We start from the raw sequence: 27,779 nt of genomic DNA on the forward strand, positions 1-27,779 counted from the left end.
TATATATATATATATATATATATAGCTTTGGTTTTTGGTGACCACTGACAATAATAATGTTTGCCAAATACTGCACACATTTGCACGTTCTAGTGGGTTACTGACTCATTCGACTGTAATTTATGGGCAAACAAATACATCTTAATCCCTCAAACCTTTATCCAGAACTGCACCAAAATGTAACGACTTTCTTTTCCTGTTTAAAATTGTTACATATACACAGCACAATTCTTTGGCCCTAAAACTACTTGGTCTTGAATTATCTTGATTATTTTAGTGGTGTATTTAAAATGTTGCCATTACTTTTGACCATGTTATCCAACATATTTTGGCTTAATTCTGATCTTTCTACAGGTGGTTAGCTGAACAGCACAGCGTGCCACACGCTATCCCTGCCTTGTTCCGACCAGCCCCCGTGGAGCGTGTGAAGACCAACGTCAGCAACCCAGCATACGGCAGCGAGGGCAAACTCAGCGATGAGGGCTTATACATGGGGTACACGGCACTAGAGATCAAGAGCAGGATGATGTCCCTCGAGAAGGCGGACATGTGTGTCCTGAATCCCCTTTATGGCTCTGATCTGCAGTACACTAACCGGGTGAGACAAGGTTGAGCCACGTCTACTCCCAGAAGCAACTTACTATACAAATGGTATGTCTGCAGGTGGACAAAGTTATCATCAACCCATATTTTGGGCTCGGAGCACCAGACTACTCCAAAATCCAGATCCCGACCAGAGAGAAGTGGCAACATGGCGCCAACTGCACAGCAGAAGACAAGTGAGGACAACATTTTTCAACGTAAGAGTGTCTTTACTCATGTTCCCGTGTCTTCACAGGGAGCGTCAGTGGGTGGAAGACTTCCCACTCCACCGCAGTGCTTGCGAAGGAGACACAGAGCTCCTCTCCAAGCTTTTAGACAGCGGTTTCTCAGTCAAGCAGCTGGACAGCGACCACTGGGCCCCTGTCCACTATGCCTGCTGGTGAGACTTGACAAAAGCCTTTCCTAAAAATTCACTGAATTTTTTGTTGACACTTTCGGAGCGTTCCCCTGTTTAGGCACGGCAAAGTTGAGGCGACCAAACTCTTGCTGGATAAAGGCAAATGTAATCCAAACCTGCTGAATGGACAGCTCAGCTCCCCTCTGCACTTTGCTGCCAGGGGAGGGCATGCTGAGATTGTGCAACTCTTGCTGCAACACCCTGAAATTGATCGGGTAGGAAATGTGATATTTTGTTATGTTGGATTACAATTAATGTGGTTGGTTACTTATCCTTAATGTTAAAACATTTCCAGTATTTCGTGGTCGTTCATTTACTTGGGGCAGAGCGCCACAATCGCCCTCACCCTTAAACACAATTCAATGGGATTGAATGTACTTGGTCGCTGGTATGCACTGTAACTCGGCTTTTTATCATACTGTACTTCATACCAGTGTTAATATTGACAGCAGTTTTTAATTTAGTCATGGTCTTTTGATGAAAACTGATTTTCTGACTCATCTGAGCCCGTATACACATTTTGTCATAAGTTACAATTATTTTAACTTGGGGTTAATCAGTTACGCACCTCTTCTAAAGTTTTACGTAATATTGTCGCGACTATCTTTTCAAACAAAGCACAGCACTAATTTCCCCAAGTCACCATGCATATCTATCTTCTTTTTCACTTTCTTCCTGACTCAACTATTTATTTTTTCGCTTGTGTTCAGTTTTCGGGGACACATTAATGACAGGCTAACAATCCTATGCGGTTTGCTTGAAACATGAGAAACAACTCCCTCATACTGACTTTTGATTAACGCGATAACGCATTAACTATGAATTTCAATAACTGCACACATTTTTTTTAACGAGCGATTAACGCACACGTGTCCATTTTGACCCCCGGGGAGTGCCGTAGCAGGGGAACTTGGCTGCAGTTCACTTGTTATTCATAAGCCACAAACGAGCAGAATTGGACACAGGAAAGTTGTCTACCTTATCGAAATATCAGGTTTAAAGCCATGGCATGTTGTTCTCCTGACAAGAAAGGACTTTTTCGCTGTGAGAAGAGGCGACGTCCCTGCACTAAACGGCTGCTGCATGCGTGCTTTACTTCCGTCTTCAGATTACGGTTAAGGTGCAGTGATGACATAACGTTTAGATTAATGTGACTGATTTAGTAAGTAAGATGACATAAAAGTTTAACAGACATGCAAGACGGTCGGCAGGAGGTCACATAGAGACTTTTGTATTGCAAACAGTCGATCCAACACCAAAATGTCAAGACACTTTCTCAAACAAATCACACACTTTCCCGGTTTCAAAATAAAAGCGCTACGCTATACATCTGGTTTAACTGCATTTGCAAAATTAAAATGTCTAACATTACGATCATGCTTTATCACTAGGGGTGGGCACTGGATCTGGTACCTTTTTGGCACCGACCAAAACCAGCTGGGACTACCGGGCACCGATTCACAAAGATCCAGCGGTGCCATGTTTCGATGCCTGGGTTGGCGTGATGTCACATCTGTTTAAATTAGCACTTACGAGTGGCGAGTACTTGCTAGCACTTGAGCAGACATTTCGAAGCAAACATTGTTTTAGGAATCGTGCAACCCATCAATGTTTCGTGACAACAACCCAACCATGCCAAATAGAAAACACTCTCAAGTGTGGCTCATCTTTTCCAAATGCGATGTTGATGCAGATTACGCTGTATTTATGACTTAAAAATCAAGACAAGTGGCGGGAATACTTCCAATCTGAGAAAGCACCTGGTTAAATACAGGATTTTTCTCGTGGCTGAAGAGTGCAGCCCTGTTAGACGTATTTTGGGGGAAAGTTTGTTAAAAGAGCCCGCATGTCCTTTAAGCGCTGAACATTTTGTCACTCGAACAGGGTCAATTGGATAAACAGTTTCGGGGTTACAGATCACAAAAAAACGGAGCGGAAAAGGAATTATAAGAATAAATAGATGAAAAACGGTGCAGAATAACATAAGTGTGAATGAAAACAATGAAAGATGGAATAAAAGTACCTTACACAAGCATACTTAAAACACTTTATCATTCATGAAATTATTATGCTTGGACCTAAAATACTGGAAAATTTGTTGAACAATGTATTGCATCTACCATGAATTGATTTACGTGGACCCTGACTTAAACAAGTTGAAAAACTTTTTCGGGTGTTACCATTTAGTGGTCAATTGTATGGATTATGTACTGTACTGTACAATCTACTAATAAAAGTTTCAATCAATCTATAAAAAAAAAAATCAATCAAAAAATGTGAGTTTGTTTGCGGTTAATTAACCAATATTTTTCATTCATCCATCCATTCATCCATTTTCTACCGCTTGTCACTTTGGGGTCTCGGGGGGTGCTGGAGCCTATACAAGGTGCATTCGGACAAGTCGCCATCTCATCGCACGGCCAACACGGATAGACAGACAACATTCACACTCACAGTCACACGCTTTGGCCAATTTTATTAAATGTCATTCATGACACAAAAAGCACATAGTCTATTGGTAGTAAAATGAGAGTAAAAGATAAAAAAATTAATAAAAAAAAAGTTTTGACTGGAAAAACATATTTTTGTTTTTCACATTGCTGCGAATCTTTGGGGGTCCCACGATTCGATTCAATATAGATTCTTGGGGTCATGATTCGATAATATATCGATTTTTTTCGATTCAACGCTATTCTCGATTCAAAAACGATATTTTTTGATTCAAAACAATTCTGTATTCATTCAATACATAGGATTTCAGCAGGATCTACCCCAGTCTGCTGACATGCAAGCAGAGTAGTAGATCTAAAAAAAAAAAAAAAAAGGCTTTTATAATTGTACAGGACAATGTTTTATCAACTGATTGCAATAATGTAAATTTGTTTTAACTATTAAACGAACCAAAAATATGACTTATTTTATCTTCGTGAAAATATTGGACACAGTGTGTTGTCAAGCTTATGAGATGCGATGCAAGTGTAAGACACTGTGACACTATTGTTCCTTTTTATTATTTTTATAAATATCTGATAATGTCAGTGAGGGATTCTTAATCACTGCAATGGTGAAATTATAACTAATATTGATACTGTTGTTGATAATATTCATTTTTGTTTCACTACTTTTGGTTTGTTCTGTGTCGTGTTTGTGTCTCCTCAATTGATCTGTTTATTGCAGTTCTGAGCGTTGCTGGGTCCTGTTTGGTTTTGGAATTGGATTGCATTGTTATGGAATTGCTGTGTAGTGGTTTGTTGGATTGATAACAATTTTAAAAAAAAAGAAAAGAGAGAATCAATTCTGAATCGCACAACGTATTTGATTCGATTTTTTTCCCACACCCCTAATTGCTACTGTTATTTATACTTATTGTTATTACTTTTATTATTTTACTTGTGATTTTTTGTTATTAATTTATATCAGTTCTTCTTCTAAATTATAGTTACAGTTGCGTTTGTGTTACAATAAATACTCATGTTTTTAAAATTAATGAATATTTGTGTTATTAATCATAATTACAATATCAATTGAAATAATCGTGATTATTATTTTTGCCATAATCGTCCTGCCCTAGTGTATTATACTATGCCAGTCACACCTATGCTCATAAAATTAGATTGAACGTGTGGCAAAACTCCACTTAACACACCTCATACGTGCCTTGTTTGCCAAAGAATAAGATGTAGCAGAAATTGTCTTTAGAGATTTTGTCGCTCTATTTGGCGAGTAAAGGGACATATTAAAAGTGAGAGAGAGGTGTACCTTGCGTCATTTGGTAATCAAACAAGAGCGGTCATGGAAGCATTCTTTGCATAAGTAAAAGCTGAGCTCCGCCACCACAAGTCCAGGATTGGAGAAAACTTATAGAAACTTGCAAACCAACCTTTATCACATCTATAAGTGCTAAGAAAACACAACTTAGAGACACTGCTTTATTTATTTAACCAGGAAAGCAGGATCTTTTTTTAATGAGCCAGTCGCACATTGTATAAATAAAAAAAACAAAAGGAAAAATAGAGCTAAAATGAAAGGCGTAATGAAAAAAGACAGAACTGTTGATAGTCATAACGAATAAACACGTTTGTCTATGAATATGTTAACCTTTTAATTAACTTATTTCATTACAAATTACATAATGACGTCACACTACCGCTATAATGAAAGAATGTTAAGAACAGTATGTTTTGTTTAATATACTTGAAAGCTCCAGGCCAAGGCTGTTCTTTTTAGAATGTAAAATAGTTGACTTATTTATGATCATATTTATAAGCACAGTATTGTTTATTTTGCAACAGTGTGAGGCTATAAGCCACTGTTCTTTTTTAATGTATTGTAACCTCTTGGCAGCTGATAGTGCAATTTGAATTCTGTGCAAAAAGCACAGTGATCTTAAACTCTTGTCACCTTGAAACCGTTTTAAAGGGATTATGTTTAAGAAATTATCGATTTCGATGCCATTATCGAATCCTCTTATCGAACCGATTCCTTATCAAATCCAGATCGGTTGTTATATATGAAAAAAAAACACAATACTTGGTTTAACAAAAGCTCACATTTTATTTTATTTAAAAAAATAATAAAATAAACAGAGCAAACACTGCCCTTGTCACTCTGGCTGTCATGAATGTAATCATCTCAAATAAGATAACATTAACATTATCTTAATTCACATCTTGCAAGCACTAGTTTATTAGACAGACCTGCAAACTCTGAAGTGGTGTAGGCTACAAGATACTGTTTATGTTATCAGACAAAAAACAAAAAGGCTAACGTTACCGTTAGCCACTGAAGTTAGTCTAGCTAACATTATTGCAGTCCTGGTTGTAATAAGAGGTAACGTTTTTTTAACCTGAAGGCTACAAGTGAGCATATATGGAAATGAACCGGCAGCCGTTAACATTAGTTACTCACCGGCATTATCAGTGGGACTGCCGGTTGAAGCAGAGGAAGAGGGGCGTGCTTCGTCATCTGTCACTGCTTCTCCATGTGTCGAAGACAACACGTTTCTCTAACCTTCAGGTTATGTACGGCCTGAACATGTTTTAACATGTTTGTTGTACTGCTCCCTTTACAGGAAAGCGAAGCCTGGCAATAATTGCAGATAGGCATTTTCTCGTCGTATTTCTTACTAAAGTGAAGCCATGCCTAGGAGCGTTTTTTCAGGTCCATTGTTGTTGCTGCTTCTGTATCTGCCGCCGAATGACTGAGCTGCGTCATTTCCTCTTGACACCGGATTCAAATAAAGAACCAAATCTTTGATAACATGAACCGTTTCTCGAAACGGGATTTGAATCCATGGAATTGGTTCTTTTCCTATCCAACAATTGGAGAACTGGTTTTCGAACATCATCCCTAGTTTTAACTAAGAAGTGAATTTAAAAGTACATGACTTCAGTATTTTTCTTTATTGTATCTAAGTTCGGGAGAGTTTGTAAGTATCGATATCGACTACAGAAATGTTGGTATCATGAAAACCCTAATTAGGAGTTACCTGCCATGTTTTTGCTGATGGTATTCCCAACTGTCCATCTTAATAAGAGCTTTGGGTTTTTTTTGTATGTCCAAATAGTGAGGATAAATTCTAATCAAGGTAGTGTACATTAAGTTGTAACTTATGTAACCTCTCGTTATATTGAATTAGCACATTGAAGACCAGCAGAAGCGATCGCCAATGCAAGTGTGCCAGGAGAACAAACAGAACGAATGGGAGGAGACGGTGAAGCTTTTGCAGCAGGCCAGCAGCAAACCTGTGAGTAACACTGGAGTTTGTAACCCACCACAGCAAGGCGCTTCCTGTAGTAGGTTCACTGGAAAGTTGAAAGTATTTTTGGTTTGGACCGTACAGTACGAGAAGGTGCGCATCTACCGCATGGACGGCTCGTATCGCTCCGTGGAGCTGAAGCACGGCAATAACACCACGGTGCAGCAGATCATGGAGGGCATGCGTCTTTCCCAGGACACTCAGCAGTACTTCACCATCTGGATCTGCTCGGAGAACCTCCGTGAGTCACGCTATTTTTTTATTTTAACTTTGATGCGTCGGAATGGCTGTGTCGCTGATATCAAACATGCACACAGACCTGCAGTTGAAGCCGTATCACAAGCCCCTGCAGCACCTGCGCATCTGGACTGAGATAGTGACGGATCTGACGGTGCTGGACCCTCAGAGAGAGACGCCCCAACTCTTCCTCCGGCGGGATGTTCGCCTGCCTCTAGAAATTGAGAAAAAGGTAACTTTCATTTAGGGATGGGTACCGACCAAATCCTGCCAGTACTACCTTGCACCGATTCACGTAAAGGTGGCACTGGGAGCAAGGTGGGTGAAGTGTCCTGTTCAAGGACACAACGGCAGTGATAAGATGGCAGAAGCTGGAATGAAACCAGGAACTCTCAAGTTTCTGGGTGGCCACTCTACCCGCTGAGCCCCTCCGCTCCACTAAATCCAACGGTGTTATGTTCTAGTACCTTGGTTGCGCGTGACGTCACGGCCGGTTGATCTTCGCGCTTTGGCACTCGGCGATCACTTTAGCAGCACTGAGAGCAGACTCAGCCAAAACACCTCAAGGTAATGATAAGAAATGCTAACAAAAAAAGTGACAAAAAGCACTCCAACGCAAGTAAGATAAGGCGCAACTTTTCTAAAAATGTGACAGCTTAACGCTAATACCCATTGGCTTTGCTATCGACAATTTATTGGTGAGCATTAGTGATTTTAAATGGCGATTTTTATACCTCCAAATTTGTTAACGAAAACTACAAATAAGATGCTGGCTACATTCAAACAGGTTGTGCGTAATAATAACTTAATACTTACAGTTTTTAACACTTTTTAGGAAGCAACCAAAATTAGATCCAGCAAGACTGAACTGATTGGCCAACACATCATTAAGAATTGATGACTGCCATCTAACGTCTTGGACTTGCAACTGTAACGGAGACTCAGAGATCCATCCATTTTCTGTCAAAATTAAACAAGAAATAACAACTGGACAGCAGTTATCATAATAGGCTCATTTTTGAATGTTTGCAATAAAAATGTGATTTTATCATCAAAAACAATATATTTTGACACACACAAAAACACCAACATTTGGAACTGTTGAGTACCGGTATCGATTCTCATTTACTATCAGTTCAAATTTGAACAGTACCCATCCCTATTTGCATTTAAAATAATTATCTCATGACTCTTCATTCTTCATCTTAGCAAGACATTTTTGAACAACTGTTTGCAGGGGAGGGGCATCCATCCCTGGCTAAATAAGTGGTCTTAGCAGAATTTGATTCAGTATTCAATTAAATGCATGTTTTGGACCCAATTAACAGTTATTTAATTCAAACTAAATTCTCAAACATTTCTCCCACCTTGGATAAAACCATTATGTTAAGATAAGACCAGTTCTGCTCGCCGCAGCAAACAGTGACTATGTCGACGAAAATTTGCTGCGATTATCCTTGAATCAATCAAAGTTTACTTGTATAGCCCTAAATCAAATCAGTGTTTCAAAGGGCTGCACAAGCCACACCAATATCCTCTGCTCAGATCCCACATCAGGGCAAGAAAAAACTCAATGGTTTGTACAGTCCTTTGAGACATTTGTGATTTGGGGCTATATAAATAAACATTGATTGATTGATTGAATGTACAGTAACATAATAGTGTGAGAGTCCAGTCCATAGTGGGGCCAGCATCACCTTAAGTGGACACAGGTCAGCAGCGCAGAGACGTCCCCATATGCTCAAATAAAATATTATGATCGACGGTATCGAAATCAGCGCTAAGATCAAGAAGCAGCAACATGGATGACGCATCAGCATCCATAGTTAACAATAGATCATTAGTCATTTTTGCGAGGGCTGTCACCATTTAGTGATTTGCCCTGAAACCGGATTGAAAGGGTTCACAGAGATTGTTAGATGCTAGGTGTTCATTTAGTTGTTGTGCAACAATTTTTTGGAGGATTTTCGAAATAAACGGAAGGTGGTAGTTTATCATGATGTCAGGATTGAGGTTAGGTCTTTTGAGCAGAGGATATATAACTTATTTTTTAAATGCTAGGGGAACAGTGCCAGAGGAAAGTGATAAGTTAATAATATTTAGCACTGATGGTCCCGCACCCCCCGCAACCCCAAAAGGGAAAAGCGATAGAAGATGGATGGATGGATGGTCCTAATATTACAAACAGTTCCTTGATAAGTTTCCCAGGAAGTGGGTCAAGTAAACATGTTTGTTTTATCCCATTTACACACCGTAGGACAGGGGTCCCAACCTTTTTGAAACCAAGAGCTACTTCTTGGGTACTGATTAATGCGAAGGGCTACCAGTTTGATACACACCTAAATAAATTGCCAGAAATAGCCAATTTGCTAAATTTACCTTTAATAAACAAATCTATATATATACTGTGTGTAGGTATATATATATAAAAAATGGGTGTTTCTGTCTGTCATTCCGTCGTACATTTTTTCATTTCTTTTACGGAAGCTTTTTTGTAGAGAATAAATTATGAAAAAAACACTTGATTGAACGGTTTAAGAGGAGAAAACCCGAAAAAAAAAATAAAATAAAATCTTGAAACATAGATTATCTTCAATTTCGACTCTTTAAAATTCAAAATTCAACCGAAAAAAAATTAGGAAAAAAACTGGCTGATTCGAATGTTTTTGAAAAAAATCAAAAAAATAATTTATGGAACATCATTAGTAATTTTTCTTGAATAAGAATAATTTTAGAATTTTGATTACATGTTTTATATAGGTTAAAAACCACTTTTGAAATAAGATTTAAATTTGATTCTATAGATTTTCTAGATTTGCCAGAATAATTTTTTTGAATTTTAATCATAAGTTTGAAGAAATTAGCTTGTTGTACGTGTTTACCTGGCCTATTGCGAGTTAGCTCCCTAAGATTAACTTCAATATCAGGTGCTGTGGCCCCGGGAATACACTTAATTGTGGCTGGTTTGCTAAGCTTTATGTTTCGGGTAATGGAGTTCCCTATGACTAAAGTGTGGTGCCTAGTTGATTGGGGTGTAGGACTAGCTAAAGGGCTTAATCTATTATGCGTCTCAACTGGTTCACTGTTGCTTACAGGCCGCTTAGGGCTGCTATAAGCTGGGCTGGTTAGCTTGCTAGAGCTAACGCTAACAGATGTGTCCGCAACATCTAAAGTTACAAGATTACTCTGCTCTAACTGGCAGACACGGCCCTCTTGCAGAGCCAACCTATCCATGAGAATGGTGCACGAAGAGCAGGGAGCAGATTCCTTCATACCGACGCCGCCTTCTCTGCACTAGCTTCGTTAGCTTAGCAGCTAGCTAGCTGAGAGCGGGGCGGTGACACAAAGATCAGGTGATTTGCAAGTTAAATAAGCCTACTAAGTATGTTTGGGAAGGAGTAAAGAAAGCTGTAAAAGAATTAGAAGCACACAGAACGATACTTAGCTTTTTTGCAACAGCGAACAGTCACTTATCCTTAACAGTGATGGAGCAGGAAGGGGCCCTGTCATTCTTTAAATGATATTGTGGTAGCCATTTAGGAAACACCAGCAGAGCGGAAGCTGTTCCAGCTGCAAATCCTGCATTTCACCTTCCTGTCCCAGGTGGAGGATCCGCTGGCCATCCTCATACTCTTCGACGAGGCTCGCCACTCACTCCTGAAGGGCTTCTTTCCGGCGCCGGACAGCAAACTGATCACGCTGGCTAGCTTCCTGCTGCAGATCATCTATGGCAACTACGAGAGCAAGAAACATAAGCAGGGCTTCCTCAAGTACGGAAACTCCATTTGTACAATTGTTGCTGTCACAGTAGCACTGCTTTTTAGTAAAGTGCCGTTTCCTAACAGTGAGGAAAACCTGAAGTCCATTGTGCCGATATTAAAGGTGAAAAGCAAAGCGTACCACTGGACCAACAGGATTCTCCATGAGTACAAAGTAGGTTTTCATCAGAAGACCTCTTTTTTAAGCTCTGAGCCTTAATCTATCTGTTGTCCAGGCACTGAGTACCAGCGAGGGCGTGAGCAAGGAGATGCACCACCTGCAGCGACTCTTCCTGCAGAACTGCTGGGACATCCCCACCTACGGAGCAGCTTTCTTCACAGGTCAGGTGTACACCAAGGCCAGCGCCAGCAACCACAAAGTCATCCGCGTCTATGTCGGCGTCAACACAAAGGGCCTGCACCTCATGAATATGGAGACCAAGGTGTCTTGTCATCTCAATTGAGGTTGTTAGTTTGGACTTTTTATTTGGGGTGGTCAATATTGTTTCGTCCATGAACCCACAGGCGCTTCTCATCAGTTTAGAGTACGGCACATTCATGTGGCAACTGGGACAGGCCGACCAGTATTTCCAAATACACAGCGGTGAGAACAAAATGAATTTCATCGTGCACACAAAACAGGTAACAGTCTCTATAACATCCTCTCTCCGGTTCTGTTCAACACCAAATTACAGTGCACTCAGAAAGTATGACATTCCAATGTGAAACATTTTAAGAACTTTTTGAAATTTATCGAAAATAAGAAACTAAGAAATAAGTATTCACACCTTTTACTCTACACATGGCTGATGCACCTTTTGGCAGCAATTACAAAGCCTGCACGTTGGAGTTCAACCCGGTGGACGAGAGGGTAGCTTCCTTCCACCTTCGGGTGGGGGGGACGGGTCCTGACTTGGAGAAAGTATTCGACCGTGTCCCTCGGGAAGTCCTGTGGGGAGTGCTCAAAGAGTATGGGGTATCGAACTGTGTGATTGTGACGGTCAGCTCCCTGTACGATCAGTGTCAGAGCTTGGTCCGCATTGCCGGCAGTAAGTCGGACACGTTTCCAGTGAGGGTTGGACTACACCAGGGCTGCCTTTTGTCACCGATTCTGTTCATAACTTTTATGGACAGAATTTCTAGGTGCAGGCAGTGCGTTGAGTTGATCCGGTTTGGTGGCTGCAGGATTAGGTCTCTGCTTTTTGCAGATGATGTAGTCCTTATGGCTTCATCTGGCCAGGATCCTCAGCTCTCACTGGATCGGTTCGTGAAGCGACTGGGATGAGAATCAGCACTCCAAGTCCGAGTCCATGGTTCTCTCCCGGAAAAGGGTGGAGTGCCATCTCCGGGTTGGGAAGGGGACCCTGCCCCAAGTGGAGGAGTTCAAGTATCTCGGAGTCTTGTTCAACAGTGATGGAAGAGTGGATTGTGAGATCGACAGGCGAATCGGTGCAGTGTCTTCAGTAATGCGGACGCTGTATCAATCCGTTGTGGTGAAGAAGGAGCTGAGCCGGAAGGCAAAGCTCTCAATTTACCGGTCGATCTACGTTCCCATCCTCACCTATGGTCATGAGCTTTCGGTTATGACCGAAAGGACAAGATCACGGGTACAAGTGGCCGAAATGAGATTCCTCCGCCGGGTGGCGGGGCTCTCCCTTAGAGATAGGGTGAGAAGCTCTGCCATCCGGTAGGAGCTCAAAGTAAAGCTGCTGCTGCTCCTCCACATCAAGAGGAGCCAGATGAGGTGGTCCGGGCATCTGGTCAGGATGCCACCCAAACGCCTCCCTAGGGAAGTGTTTAGGGCACATTCGACCGGTAGGAGGCCACGGGAAAGACCCAGGACACGTTGGGGAAGACTATGTCTCTCAGCTGGCCTGGGATAGCCTCGTTATCCCCCAGGAAGAGCTGGACGAAGTGGCTGGGGAGAGGTAAGTCTGGGCTTCCCTGCTTAGGCTGCTGCCCCCGTGACCCAACCTCGGATAAGCAGAAGAAGATGGATGGATGGATGGAATTCCTGCTTCTGAAAAGCATCCCCACCAGGCTTCAATGTAGGAATTGTATTGGCCTGGTGATGAGCCGTGCTTTGTTTCTTCTAAACATAACACCTGGCATTCACGTTTTTCACTGTCTGAGTTTTTTTTAAGTGCATTTTGGCATGATGAGATGATTGTCCTTCTGGAAGGTTCTCCTCTCTCCACAGAGAAACGCTGTAGCTCTGACAGAGCGACCATTGGTTTCTTGGTCACTTAACCTGACTAGGGCCCTTCTCAGTTTAGACTGTAGGCCAGCGTTAGGAAGAGTCCTGGTGATTCCAAACTTCTTCCATTTATGGATGACGGAGGCCACTGTGCTCATCGGGATCTTCAAGGCAGCAAATATTTTTCTCTACCCTTCCCCAGATTTTTACCTGGAGACAATCCTGTGTCAAAAGTCTACAACCAATTTCTTTGACTTTATGCTTGGTTTGTGCTCTGCCATGCTTTGTCAAGTTTGGGAACTTTTTGTAGTGAAACTAAGTGTGAAGTGAATTATATTTATATAGCGCTTTTATCTAGTGACTCAAAGCACTTTACATAGTCAAACCCAATATCTAAGTTACATTTGAACCAGTGTGGGTGTCACTGGGAGCAGGTGGGTAAAGTGTCTTGCCCATGGACACAATGGCAATGACTAGGATGGCGGGAGCAGGAATCGAACCTGCAACCCTCAAATTGCTGGCACGGCCACTCTACCAACCGAGCTATGCCGCCCTGTACTGTATATAGACAGATGTGCGCCTTTCCAAACCATCATTTATCCCAGGTGGACTCCACTTAATCATTAGGAACATCTCAAGGATGATCCGTTGAAACAGGATACCTCTGAGCTCACTTTTAACTTTCATGACAAAGACTGTGAATACTTTCGTCCATGAGATTTCTTAGTTTCTTCTATTTAATTACGTCGCAAAATTAGAAAATGAATATTTTTTATGTCATTATTTTAGGCTATTGTGTGTTGAATTTTGAAGACAAAATTGAACTTATTATATTTTGGAATAAGGCTGTAACATAAAATGTGGAAAAAGTAAAGCGCTGTGAATATTTTCCGGATGCACTAATAATTAAGTATTAAAACACTTATTTAGACTGACGTTTCTTATTGTATTTCCTGACAGGCTGGCCTCATTGTGAAGCTTTTAATGAAGCTGAGCGGACAGATGACTCCCAACGACAAAGGTGCTGCAGCAGACAAATACGCTTACGGCTGATGAATCGTTGGTGCAAGAACATTCAAAGATGACAGTGCTGCCAAAAAGAGATTTCTGCGCTGAAAAAAACACAACTGACTGCAATAATGTACAAACCCCGTTTCCATATGAGTTAAGAAATTGTGTTAGATGTAACTAAAAACGGAATACAATGATTTGCAAATCCTTTTCAACATATTTGATGTTCAAACACAAACGTTATTTTTTTTCAAATAATAATTAACTTAGAATTTCATGGCTGCAACACGTGCCAAAGTAGTTAGGAAAGGGCATGTTCACCACTGTGTTACATCACATTTTCTTTTAACAACACTCGATAAACAATCGGGAACTGAGGAAACTAATTGTTGAAGCTTTGAAAGTGGAATTCTTTACCTTTCTTGTTTGATGTACAGCTTAAGTTGTTCAACAGTCTGGGGTCTTGTTGTCGTATTTTACGCTTCATAATGCGCCACACATTTTCGATGGGAGACCTGCCTGGACTGCAGGCGGGCCAGGAAAGTACACGCACTATTTTACTACAAAGTCACGCTGTTGTAACACGTGGCTTGGCATTGTTTTGCTGAAATAAGCAGGGGCGTCCATGATAACGTTGCTTGGATGACAACATATGTTGCTCCAAAACCTGTATGGACCATTCAGTATTAATGGTGCCTTCACAGATGTGTAAGTTACCCATGTCTTGGGCACTAATGCACACCCATACCATCACAGATGCTGGCTTTTGAACTTTGCGCCTATAACAATCCGGATGGTTATTTTCCTCTTTGTTCCGAAGGACACCACGTCCACAGTTTCCAAATATAATTTGAAATGTGGACTTGTCAGATCACAGAACACTTTTCCACTTTGCATCAGTCCATCTTAGATGAGCTCGGGCCCAGCGAAGCTGGCGGTGTTCCTGGGTGTTGTTGATAAATGGCTTTCGCTTTGAATAGTGAGTTTTAACTTGCACTTACAGATATAGCGACCAACTGTAGTTGCTGACAGTGGTTTTATGACGTGTTCCTGAGCCTATGTGGTGATATACTTTACACATTGTCGGTTTTTGATGCAGTACCGCCTGAGGGATCAAACGTCTGCAATATCATCGCTTACGTGCAGAAATTTCTCCAGATTTTCTGAACCTTTTGATGATTTTATGGACCGTAGATGTTAGGTAGTTTGGTAGGTAGGTCTTTATTGTCATTGCAACAAGTACAACAAAACTTCCCTAAAATCCCTAAATTCCTTGCAATAGCTCGTTGAGAAATGTTGTTCTAAAACTATTCGACAATTTGCTTACAAATTGCTGACGCCTGCCCGATCCTTGTTTGTGAATTACTTAGCATTTCACGGAAGCTGCTTTTATACCCAATCATGGCACCCACCTGTTCCCAATTAGCCTGCAAATCTGTGGAATGTTCCAAATAAGTGTTTGATGAGCATTCCTCAACTTTATCAGTATTTATTGCCACCTTTCCCAACTTCTTTAAAGCCACGTGTTGTGGCATCAAATTCCAAAGTTAATGATTATTTGGAAAAAGTAGCATAGTGTGTTTGTAGCATATTCAACTGAATATGGGTTGAAAAGGATTTGCAGTTTGCAAATACATCAAAGATGCTATTATAATCCATTTCTAATGGATAAAGCTTTGGCCTGGACAAGAGGTCATCAGGTGGTCCCCAACGTTCACAGAGTGTTTCGACCCTTAACCACAACACTCTCCGGTTGGTGGGTCAGCAGTGATTGGCCAGATCACTGCTCCTCTCATCCAGGCTTCCAGCTATTGTCCTCTCTTTTATGCCAGAGCCAACAGGAGGCTCTCTCCGCCGCTTCTCCCAGCCTACGAACGGCTGTTTTTCTCAAGTGACCTCTCAATCCAACCTTTGTCATCATATTCCACACAGATTGCGCAGGGAATCCTCGACAACCAACTTCCACTGTCATCAGCCATGCTGTCCACCCCTTGTCCCGGCAGTCCTGGACAAGTTGTTGGTACTTTGTTTCCTTCCTCTCTGCCGCTTCCTCACATCCCTCCTCCCATGGGACAGTAAGCTCCACCATGATGATTTTCTTTCCCTCTGGGGACCACAAGACTATGTCTGGTCTCAGAGTGGTGGACAGTACTGCCTCTGGGAAGAGGAGCTTCCGCCCCAGGTCGACCTCCATCTCCCATCCCTGGGCCAACTGCAAGAGGTTTTGGTTGGCTTGGCCTTGGACAACTGGTCTATGACCCTCTTTCACGAAGGTGATGGTGCTCAGCAATGGTTTTGTTTTGGCTGGATGTTTCTTTCTCCTCTCTTGCTCCAAGATGTCTGCGAGCATTGCCAACACCTTGTCATGGCGCCACCTGTATCTTCCCTGGGTCAATGCTGTTTTGCACCCAGACAGAATGTGCGCCATAGTTCCTTTACCGCCACACAACCTGCACAGCGGGTCCTCCCTCATTCCCCACCTATGCAAGTTGACTGGGGTCGGCAGGGTGTCATATACTGCTCGAAGCAGGAATGAGATACGAAACGGCTCCAGCCTCCACAGTTCACTCCACGTCACGTTCCTCTTGGGAAGGTTCCACCTTGTCCAGGCACCTTGGGTTGCGAGCTCGATGGCTTTAGCTCTCCTTCCTTCTTCCTCAAGGTTTCGGACTTCATCCTGAATCAAGGTCCTCCTTTCCCTGGGAGTGGACTTGGACCACTGCTGGAAATGTGATGTTCCTAGACCCTGTCTTCCAGTGCAGAGGCTTCCGATGGTATCTTTGGTCCTGAGAGATGATTCTGCCTGGGCAATAGCAGTGCTAGCGGCCCACTTCCTGCCAGATCTTGTTCTTATTCCAGCTTCCCTGATCAGCCGATCTTGGGAGTCCCTATACGTCAGGGAAAGTCTGCATTTTGCGACTTTAAACTCCTCCAGAACTGAAGACAGGGGGAGCTGGAGCTGGCCCGACCTTATGTAGAGCCCCGTAGATGTAAAGCTCGGGGGTATCCCCAACCATTTCCGAAGGTGCTTGTTGAGCTTCCTCTCCAACCCTTCAACTGTTGTTATCGCCACTTCGTACACGGTGAGAAGCCACATAAGTCTTTGGAGTAAGCCGTGCTGGTAGATCCAGCACTTGTATTTCCCAGGCAGACCAGACTTGTCAATCCTTTTCAACCATTCTTCAACCTGATTTTCGGTGCTGGAGATGCTGTTTTTATCCGTCATGGAATCATCATACCACTTTCCAAGGCATTTAATAGGGTTCCCTTGGATGTTTGGGATTGCTTCCCCCTGAACAAGCAACTTGAACTTTCCCGTTGTTTTTCCCTTTTGGATCACCAGACACCTTGATTTCTTGGGCTTGAAGATCATCTTTGCCCAAGTAGCCATACGATCCAGTTCCGCCAGGACCCATCTCGCCTGCACGTGAGTTGGTGTTATCACGGTAAGATCATCCATGAATGCCCTGATTGCTGGTTGTTGACTTCCTGCTGCAGTCTTTGGTCCTCTTGACTTTATGATCGCTGCAGAGATGATCAGGTTCATTCCCATGACAAACAAGATGGGAGAGATGGTGCACCCTGTCACTATTCCCTTCTCCACTGGCTGCCATTTAGTTGTGAACATGGCTGCTTGGAATCGTAGCTTGATGTCTCCCAGGTAGCTGGTGATCATCCCCTGGATGTGATGTGGGATGTGGTAATGGTCCATAGCCACTTGGATCACGTTATGGGGAATTGACCCATATGCATTAGCAAAATCAAGCCAGACTACTGTTAGGTTGCCTTTCTTCTCCTTTGCTTCTTGGATAAGTTGGCTGAGGAGCCCTGTATGCTCCAGGCACCCGGAGAACCCTTCGATACCGCCCTTCTGGATAGAGGTGTTAATATATCCATTCCGGGTCATAAAGGAGCTCATTATTTTGGCCAGCACTGAAAAGAAGATTTTCCCCTCCACACTTAGCAAGGAAATGGTTCGGAACTGGCTGATCTTTGTGGATCCCCGTTCTTTCGGCACAAAGCACCCTTCTGCCCTTCTCCAGCTTGTTGGTACGGTTCCTTTGGCCCATATAACCCGCATAAGCTTCCACAGCCTGTGTAGGAGCTTAGGGCATTTCTTGTATACTTTGTAGGGTATACCGCTGGGACCTGGGGCAGAAGCTGATCTTGCGTGCTTGACAACCTCTTGAACCTCTCTCCATGATGGATATTCTGTGCTGAGGGAGGATGTTGGTGGACTGATGGTACCAAGCCCGAGATTTCCTGGTAGGGCATTGTTTCTTGAAGGGTCACTGAATGTCTCTTCAACAAACTCCTCCACCTCCTCCTTAGAACTTGTTAGAGTCCCTGACCTCGTCTCTCCCAAAAGTGACTTGGTGAAGCGATAGGGGTCTTTTATGAACTGGGCTCGTGCAGCTTCCTGCCTTTTCCGCCTTTGCCTTTGCCCTTCAGCCCTTCTCAGCCTGATGAGCTGCTCGCGGAGGCTGGCTGTCAGTTCTTTTATACCTTCCTTTTCTTCCATGCTTGCCAATTTGAATTGCTTTCTCAGGGTTTTAATCTCCTTCCGAATTTGTTTGATCTTTCTTTCTCTTCTGTTTTCCTGCTTTTCTGGTCTGTCTTTGTTCTCTCTCCTTGGCACTGTTCCAAACCGCTCTTTTCCCAAGTTGTAGGTGATGGCTGTGAGTGAATCCACCTTCCTTTCTACTGAACCTGCTTGAACCATTTCAAGCACCCTTTCCAGATCTTCATCGAGCATGGACCACTCCTTGGTCTCACTCATCTTAGGCCACTTGATTCTTTCCTTCGTTGGCTGGGGTGGGCTTTCTGGGATGGCATTTGAGGTTGTCCTTGTGGGGTTTTGGGGGATTGCAAGCACTGAGAGATCTCTAGGACTATGGTTTGCTTCCTGCCTAGGGTTCTCCTGCGTCTCACCAGACTGTTCGTCTGAGCGGTGTGCCTGTGTCCGTCCCTGTCCACACTTGGCCTTGTCCTTGGCTTTGCTCTGGTGTATTTTGAGCCCTCTTGCACCTTTGCAGATCTTTCCGCAATTGCACTTCACTTCCCATGCCTCCCCAGTCAAGGTGGTCTGTTTGAGCCTTCTCTGTGTCCGTGTCACTGTCAAATCATTGTATTCCGTTTATATTTATGTCTAACACAATTTCCCAACTCATGGAAACGGGGTTTGTAGTAATATCTTGTTTTTTTTTACTTACAACATTACTGTGCATTTTGACAAATCATGTCTTTCTTTTCATGTCTGTGTAAATACATTTATTTAATAATTGTTTTAATAAATTGAATGTTCTGGTCAATAATTAATACATTTGCTTTAATTAATGAATTTACACCAATATATTTCGCTTACTAATATTTAGCAACAAGACTGCCAGCATTGTTCATTAAAGGCTTACTGAAACCCACTACTACCGACCACGCAGTCTGATAGTTTATACATCAATGATGAAATATTAACATTGCAACACATGCCAATACGGCCTTTTTAGTTTACTAAATTGCAATTTTAAATTTCCCGCGGAGTTTCCTGTTGAAAACGTCGCGGAATGATGACCTGTATGATAACGCGTTTGTGACGTCTTGGGTTGTAGCGGACATATTAGCCCAGCACCACTTACGGCTAAAAGTCGTCTCTTTTCATCGCATAATTACACAGTAATTTGGACATCTGTATTGCTGAATCTTTTGCAATTTGTTCAATTAATAATGGAGACTATAAAGAACAATGCTGTTGGTGGAAAGCGGTGGATTGCAGCTGCCTTTAGCAACCGAAACACAGCCGGTGTTTCTTTGTGAAGTTTTAACACAGAGCGGTCAAGCGAACATGTTTCTCTACGTCAACCAGCAAGTTTTTGGATGGGAAAATTGTGATATTAAGTCGGCTCTTACCGGAGACGAGTGGATTATGCGACCTCCTCCTGCAGCTGTCAAACAGGCAGCTGTGATTTTGTCTCCTCTGAGACACTGGCGTTCACCGCAGCCCTCCGACTTTCAGGTATGACTTTATAATCACACTAAAACACTTAACACAATAAGCAGATAAGGGATTTTCCAGAATTATCCAAGTAAATGTGTCTAATAACATCTGAATCGCTCACACTGCCGTCGCCTGGAGCCGTCGCCTTTTTTTTTTCTTTTTTCTTCACTCAAACTTTCCTCATCCACGAATCTTTCATCCTCGCTCGTATTAATGGGGAAATCGTCGCTCTTTCGGTCCGAATTGCACTTGCTGCTGGGGGCTATGATTATAAAAAATGTGTGGAACCCTGCAACCCGTGACGTCACGCGCACATCGTCTGCTACTTCCGGTACAGGCAAGGCTTTTTTATTAGCGGCCAAAAGTTGCGAACTTTATCGTCGATGTTCTCTACTAAATCCTTTCAGCAAAAATATGGCAATATCGCGAAATGATCAAGTATGACACATAGAATGGACCTGCTATCCCCGTTTAAATAAGAAAATCTCATTTCAGTAGGCCTCTATCATTTCAGTAGGCCTTTAAGCTAATACATAAACTACAGGATTTTTGACTCAAACTACAAAAAGTGTTATCGTCTTTATATTGCGTAATGTATTATTGTTTTACCTTAATGTTGGACATGTTTGACTGGCGCTAGCAAATGACACCCACTAGGTAAAGGATATTTGTGTTCGAAAAATACCACAACGTAGTTCTTCGTATTAAACATATTTGATTATTTTATGTTTAGAATATTTTGTTCATTTGTTAAAGGCCTACTGAAATGAGATTTTCTTGTTTAGCATTTCGCGATATTGCCATATTTTTGCTGAAAGGATTTAGTAGAGAACATCCACGATAAAGTTTGCAACTTTCAGTGCTGAGAAAAGCCCTGCCTCTGCCGGAAGTCGCAGACGATGACATCACATGTTGATGGCTCCTCACATCCTCGCATTGTTTTTAATGGGAGCTTCCAACAAAAACAGCTATTCAGACCGAGAAAACCACAATTTCCCCATTAATTTGAGCGAGGATGAAAGATTCGTATTTGAGGATATTAATAGCGACGGACTAGAAAAAAAACAAAAAAAACGCGATTGTTTTGGGACGGATTCTGATGTTTTTAGAGACATTTACTTGGATAATTCTGGGAAATCCCTTATCTTTCTATTGTTTTACTAGTGTTTTAGTGAGTTAAATAGTACCTGATAGTCGGAGGTGTACATCCACGGGTGTCTTGACGCGCAGTGTCTCAGGGGAGTCGACGGCAGCTTTATGGGCGGCACAAGCTCAGCTTTTCGCCGGTAAGAAGCGACTTTTTACCACAATTTTCTCACTGAAACCTGCTGGTTGACATTCCGTCGTGATTCATGTTTGCTTGACCGCGCTCTGATCCATAGGAAAGTTTCACCTGCAGGAATTTTAAACAAGGAAACAACGTGTGTTTGTGTGGCTAAAGACTAAGGCTTCCCAACTCCATCTTTCTACTGTGACTTCTCCAATATTACTTGAACAAATTGCAAAAGATTCAGCAACACAGATGTCCAAAATACTGTGTAATTATGCGGTTAAAGCAGACGACTTTTAGCTGAGTGTGTGCAGCGCTTATACTTCCTAAAAACTCGTTACGTCTTGCGTACACGTCCTTATTACACGACGTTTTCAAGAAGAAACTCCCGGGAAATTTAAATTTGTAATTTAGCAAACTAAAAAGGCCGTATTGGCATGTGTTGCAATGTTAATATTTCATCATTGATATATAAACTATCAGACAGCGTGGTGGGTAGTAGTGGGTTTCAGTAGGCCTTTAAAGTAAACGATGTGACATCATATAGCCCCACATCAGTTCAGACGGAAGCAGCCAATCACAGATGGCGTTGTTTAAGCGACACGGAAACAGCAGCCAATCGTGAGCTTTTATTTGTCAGGCGGGGGGCGGGAAACCCGTTAACAGGTAGGCTTGGAGGGTGCACGACGCCAGCGGTCTTTTCCCACAACTTGTCCTGGATTATCGTAGTGAGATGTTATTACCCTAAAAAAGAAGTGACATTAAAACCAGGTTTTCAGTTGAGTTAAAGTATGTCGATGTACTTTTATCATATGAGCAGTAAGCTGCTCGTGGACACGGTTGGCAAAATGAACGACAACCTAACCTCGGGGGTCCTGGCTGCCTCAGTCATCACTCTGACTTTGGGTTACTTGTACAGCAAAGTACTTCGCAGACAAACTTGTCACGAAGATGTGGTAAGTGTATCAAGCATATTCTATCGAATATATTGTTCTGCAAGATGTGGTACCGTAAAAAAAAAACCCTGCTTGAATGTTCTGCAAAATTTCTACTTTAATTTTTTTGTTTACAGAAATATCCACCTTTCATTCCTTCCAGTGTGCCTTTCCTCGGCCATGCTATTGCTTTTGGGAAAAGTCCTATTGAGTTTTTGGAAAATGCTTATGAGAAAGTAAGTTCACGCTTTTTTGTTAATGAGCTGTTTTTAGGAATGTGTCTATTATCTCTCTATGCCAGCGGTCGGCAACCCGCGGCTCCGGAGCCGCATGCGGCTCTTTGGCCACTCTGATGTAGCTCAGCTGCACAATCGCTGGGTTACGGTTCTCGGAGCCTCTTACGGACATCACCCGAGGTCAACATTCTTCGATTTTCACTCTTGGACAGCAATATTGAGGGCGTGTCATGATGGCTTTACTTTTAGCGCCCTCTACATTTTGACGCGTTTCACAAAATAAAGAAGACAATGGGAGCCGCAACCATTCTTGAGAATATCCGCTGGTGGTTACACATATAACAGTAGTAAGGGCGTGTCATGAAGCCATTGCCTTTAACGCCTTCTTCAACATGTACAGACTTCTTGCCAGTTCAGCAACATCTTGTATGTGGCTTCCGCAGATACACGTACACGACTGCAAGACATACCGGGTGACAGAGTACACTGAAGGTTGTGATATAAATAACTTTAACACTCTTACTAATATGCACCACTAGGGGTGTAACGGTACACAAAACTTCGGTTCGGTACATACCTCGGTTCAGAGGTCACGGTTCGGTTCATTTTCGGTACAGTAAGAAAAAAACAAAATATACATTGTTTGATTATTTATTTAACAAATTTGCTAAATCTTCCACCAAAAATATTTTTCTTTGTGGAATATTTGATGTGAAGTAATTGGAATTTTGGATAGGTCAATAATTCATAATAACATTGATTTTGATTCAATATTATGTTTTGAGCAATGACAGTTGTGAAAGAAATAAAAACAGCTTTTTTTTATTAGTCAAAGTTGCAACTTTTTTAAATTACATTTAGCCTTTAAGCTTTTTTATTTCACTTTTGTTTATATTTTTGTTTATTTTAATAGTATTTTTAGAATGTGCCGTGGGCCTTTAAAACATTAGCTGTGGGCCGCAAATGGCTTCCGGGGCACACTTTTGACACCCCTGCTCTAGATAATAAAAAATAAAATCTGATTAAACTATGGGTAAAAAGCAGTCTGGCGACGCATGCGCATCTATCATAACTCTCTCGCTCTCTGTCTATGCCCCGCCCTCACAAATGCTAACGCTGCACGCACCACTTTTTTTTTTTTTTTTTTTTTTTTTTTTAACCCCTTCTTAACCCTGAACGTACATTGAAAATACACACAACCATAACTTAAAATGCCGGACATTTGAGGCATTAAGAAACTCCACCTGGACAGCCCCGCAAAGAGGACATAGCCGGTGAAAAGAGGAGGTATGGTCAGTCTATCGTAGCCCAGTCATTGCTAGCATGCCGTGTGTTGTTGTTTTTTTGATTGATTGATACTTTTATTAGTAGATTGCACAGAACAGTACATATTCCGTACAATTGACCACTAAATAGTAACACCCGAATAAGTTTTTCAACTTGTTTAAGTCGGGTCCACGTAAATCCATTCATGGTGACTTGGTGTGCATTGTTTACACAACGTGCGGTGCGCTACTTAATATGTCCGTGTCGTTCGGTTCACCACCGAACCGAACCCCCCGTACCGAAACGGTTCAATACAAATACTCGTACCGTTACACCCCTATGCACCACACTGTGAAACCACACCAAACAAGAATGACAAACACATTTCGGGAGAACATCCTCACAGTAACACAACATAAACGCAACACAACAAATACCCAGAATCATTTGCATCCATGACTATTCCTGACTATATTATACACCTCGCCCACCTCAACCAATGCACGGAAGGGAGGGCAGGTGGGAGCGGGTTTTGGATGCTCGCGGGGTGTATAATATAGCCTGAAAGAGTCATGGATGCATAGCATTCTGGGTAATTGTTATGTTGCGTTTATAATGTGTTACAGTGCGGATGTTCTCCAGAAATGTGTTTGTCATTCTTGTTTGGTGTGGGTTCACAGTGTGTTAAAATTGTTTATATCACAACCTTCAGTGTACTCTGTGTCACCCAGTATGCCTTGCAGTCGTGTACGTGTATCTGCGGAAGCCACATACAACATGTTACTGGACTGGCAAGCTGTCTGTACCTGTTGTAGAAAGCGCCAAAGGCAATGGCTTCATGGCACGCCCTCATTACTGTTACATGGGTGACCACTGGTAGACATTCGCGAGAATGATTGCGGCTCCCTTTGTCTTCTTTAATTTGTGAAATGGGCCAAAATGGCTCTTTGAGTGGTAAAGGGTGCCGACCCTTGCTATATGCAGTCTAATAAAATTAATATCCCAACTACGTATTACACAGTTATACCTGCTGTATACAGCGGTGGTTCTCAATTGGGGGTACGCGCATCCCTGGGGGTACTTGAAGGTATGCCAACGGGTACGTAGGATTTTTTTTAAATATTCTAAAAAATAGCAACAATTCAAAAATACTTTATAAAATATATTTATTGGATAATACGTCAACAAAATAGGAATGTAAGTTCATAAACTGTGAAAAGAAATGCAACAATGCGATATTCAGTGTTGACAGCTAGATTTTTTTGTGGACATGTTCCATAAATATTGATATTAAAGATATTGAAGAAATGTTTAGAATTAAGTTCATGAATCCAGATGGATCTCTATTACAATCCCCAAAGAGGGCACTTTAAAGGCCTACTGAAACCCACTTCTACCCACGGTAGTGCCGTGGAGACAGCGGCTGGCCATCAGGATGATGAGCTCAGACAACGCTTCAAAGAGATCTGACGAGAATAATTCACATTTACATTCACAATTTTTGACTGGAAACCCTTCAGAAAAACAATCTAAAAAAAAAAAAATCAGACTCTGGATTAAATTGACTGGCTGTAGATAAGAGGTTAAAAGGTAAAAAAAGAAAATGAACAAATTGAAAATTTAAAACCATTTTTTTTACTACCTGGATTTCTTTAGATTTACTTTTTTTTTTTTTTTTTACCTATTACCAAATCCATTATATTACAATGTGATATTTTAATAGACCAGACCTGGACAACACATTAAGATTTTCAATCTGGCCCGGCGGACGTTCTACATAATTTTTTTGGACCGTTAACATCAAAACTGCCGCAATTATTTTCAAATTACCGTAAGTCTTGAACTATAGAAGGTATTTCAATGGTTGAAATCTGCGCGTTTGAGTGTTATAAGAGGTATTACGGTAATCTACGTCACAACAGCTCAGACGAGGAACAAAGCAGAGTGGGCGGGGTTTGTTTTCAGAGCAGCCAGTCCGAAACGCATGTGTAAGGAAGAAATGCCGAAGCAAATTTTTACAACACATTTCTGCATAAAAGTGATAATATATCATATTGTAGGTGTTTTTTTACCCTTTGCTTTTATATTTTACTGTTTGTTACATTTTGTTGTGTTTTGCTGGATTGTAAAAGTTGTCTACCGAGGAGCTACTATGAAAAGTAAAATATGTTAATATTCAGTGTTTTATTGTTCATAGTTCTTATTGTAAAAATATTGTTTTCAGAGCGGCCAGCCTAATACGCATGTCAGGAACAGATGCGGAAGCAGATTTTTACATAAGATTTCTGCATAAAAGTGATAATATATCATACTGTAAGTGTTTATTACCCTTTGCATTCATATTTTGCTGTTTGTTACATTGTTGTTGTGTTTTGCTTGACTGTAAAATATGTCTATAGAGTAGCTGGTCTGAGAAGTAAAAGAAGAGCGATGCTCATATGTTGTTAATATTAAAGGCCTACTGAAACCCACTACTACCGACCACGCGGTCTGATAGTTTATATATCAATGATGAAATATTAACATTGCAACACATGCCAATACGGCCTTTTCAGTTTACTAAATTGCAATTTTTAATTTCCCGGGAGTTTTTTCTTGAAAACGTCGCGTAATGATGACGTGTACGCTTGACGTCATGGGCTGTTAGGAAATATGAGCGCTGCGCACACACACAGCTAAAAGTCGTCTGCTTTAATGGCATAATTACACAGTATTTTGGAGATTTGTATTGCTGAATCTTTAGCAATTACTTCAATTAATGTTGGAGAAGTCAAAGTAGAAAGACGTATTTGGAAAGCTTTAGCCCGTAGCCACACAAACACACGGTGATTCCTTGTTTAAAATTCACGGAGGTGAAACTTTACTATGGCTCAGAGCGGACATGGATCCCAACCGAATGTCAACCAGCAGGTTTCGGTGAGAAAATTGTGGTTAAAAAGTCGCTTCTTACCGGATATCAGCTGAGCTTGTGCCGCCCATACAGCTGTCGTCGACTTCCCTGAGACACTGCGTGTCAACACCCGGCCGTGGACGTACACTTCCGACTATCAGGTACTGTTAAACTCACTAAAACACTAGCAACACAATAGAAAGATAAGGGATTTCCCAGAATTATCCTAGTAAATGTCTCTAAAAACATATGAAACATCCATCCATCTTCTTCCGCTTATCCGAGGTCGGGTCGCGGGGGCAACAGCCTAAGCAGGGAAACCCAGACTTCCCTTTCCCCAGCCACTTCGTCTAGCTCTTCCCGGGGGATCCCGAGGCGTTCCCAGGCCAGCCGGGAGACATAGTCTTCCCAACGTGTCCTGGGTCTTCCCTGTGGCCTCCTACCGGTTGGACGTGCCCTAAACACCTCCCTAGGGAGGCGTTCGGGTGGCATCCTGACCAGATGCCCGAACCACCTCATCTGGCTCCTTTCGATGTGAAGGAGCAGCGGCTTTACTTTGAGTCCCTCCCGGATGGCAGAGCTTCTCACCCTATCTCTAAGGGAGAGCCCCGCCACCCGGCGGAGGAAACTCATTTCGGCCGCTTGTACCCGTGATCTTATCCTTTCGGTCATGACCCAAAGCTCATGACAATAGGTGAGGATGGGAACGTAGATCGACCGGTAAATTGAGAGCTTTGCCTTCCGGCTCAGCTCCTTCTTCACCACAACGGATCGATACAACGTCCGCATTACTGAAGATGCCGCACCGATCCGCCTGTCGATCTCACGATCCACTCTTCCCCCACTCGTGAACAAGACTCCTAGGTACTTGAACTCCTCCACTTGGCGCAGGGTCTCCTCCCCAAACCGGAGATGGCATTCCACCCTTTTCCGGGCGGAAACCATGGACTCGGACTTGGAGGTGCTGATTCTCATTCCGGTCGCTTCACAGTCGGCTGCAAACCGATCCAGTGAGAGCTGAAGATCCCGGTCAGATGAAGCCACCAGGACCACATCATCTGCAAAAAGCAGAGACCTAATCCTGCGGTCACCAAACCGGAACCCCTCAACACCTTGACTAAGCCTAGAAATTGTGTCCATAAAAGTAATGAACAGAATCGGTGATAAAGGACAGCCTTGGCGCAGTCCAACCCTCACTTGAAATGTGTTCGACTTACTGCCGGCAATGC

At 42.3% G+C, this 27,779-nt stretch overlaps 3 protein-coding genes across 13 annotated transcripts in view; 2 read left to right on the forward strand and 1 right to left on the reverse strand.

The window, feature by feature from the left end:
• krit1 (KRIT1 ankyrin repeat containing) overlaps positions 1-19,280 on the forward strand; it is a 44,899-nt gene extending 25,619 nt beyond the window's left edge. For 3 of the 4 annotated variants that reach the window (XM_061897548.1, XM_061897549.1, XM_061897547.1), the window contains 12 exons: positions 355-598; positions 664-779; positions 839-982; positions 1,059-1,215; positions 6,639-6,746; positions 6,843-6,999; positions 7,076-7,227; positions 10,599-10,765; positions 10,841-10,928; positions 10,990-11,196; positions 11,279-11,395; positions 13,911-19,280. In XM_061897548.1, coding sequence (XP_061753532.1) covers positions 355-598; positions 664-779; positions 839-982; positions 1,059-1,215; positions 6,639-6,746; positions 6,843-6,999; positions 7,076-7,227; positions 10,599-10,765; positions 10,841-10,928; positions 10,990-11,196; positions 11,279-11,395; positions 13,911-14,003 — 1,750 coding nt within the window. In that variant the 3' untranslated portion in view covers positions 14,004-19,280. The remainder of the gene's footprint in view (positions 1-354; positions 599-663; positions 780-838; positions 983-1,058; positions 1,216-6,638; positions 6,747-6,842; positions 7,000-7,075; positions 7,228-10,598; positions 10,766-10,840; positions 10,929-10,989; positions 11,197-11,278; positions 11,396-13,910) is intronic. The other variant, XM_061897551.1, reaches the window with a different exon arrangement.
• LOC133551148 (uncharacterized) lies at positions 4,916-21,134 on the reverse strand. Of its 6 annotated transcripts, none has more exons than XM_061897546.1 (5): positions 10,586-19,855; positions 7,463-10,506; positions 7,276-7,327; positions 7,078-7,209; positions 4,916-6,982 (listed from the first exon to the last, which is right to left on the reverse strand). In XM_061897546.1, exon 1 carries the CDS (start codon positions 18,739-18,741, stop codon positions 15,754-15,756), a length of 2,988 nt encoding a protein of 995 aa, XP_061753530.1. In that variant the 5' UTR covers positions 18,742-19,855; the 3' UTR covers positions 4,916-6,982; positions 7,078-7,209; positions 7,276-7,327; positions 7,463-10,506; positions 10,586-15,753. The 6 variants fall into 6 exon arrangements, 5 of the variants coding, with proteins under 5 accessions (XP_061753530.1, XP_061753527.1, XP_061753529.1 ...); XM_061897543.1 differs by having other exon boundaries at positions 7,276-7,366; XM_061897545.1 differs by lacking the exon at positions 7,463-10,506.
• Positions 21,110-27,779, forward strand: part of LOC133551150 (lanosterol 14-alpha demethylase) — a 29,423-nt gene continuing 22,753 nt past the window's right edge. Inside the window, exons 1-3 of one of the 3 annotated variants that reach the window (XM_061897552.1) lie at positions 21,110-21,239; positions 22,044-22,179; positions 22,296-22,394. In XM_061897552.1, coding sequence (XP_061753536.1) covers positions 21,211-21,239; positions 22,044-22,179; positions 22,296-22,394 — 264 coding nt within the window. In that variant the 5' untranslated portion in view covers positions 21,110-21,210. Of the gene's footprint in view, positions 21,240-22,043; positions 22,180-22,295; positions 22,395-26,643; positions 26,712-27,779 lie in introns of those variants that run through there. The other 2 variants (XM_061897553.1, XM_061897554.1) reach the window with 2 other exon arrangements.

The sequence above is a fragment of the Nerophis ophidion genome, linkage group LG04, assembly GCF_033978795.1.
Source record: "Nerophis ophidion isolate RoL-2023_Sa linkage group LG04, RoL_Noph_v1.0, whole genome shotgun sequence".
In the NCBI taxonomy this organism is placed as follows: Eukaryota; Metazoa; Chordata; class Actinopteri; order Syngnathiformes; family Syngnathidae; genus Nerophis; species Nerophis ophidion.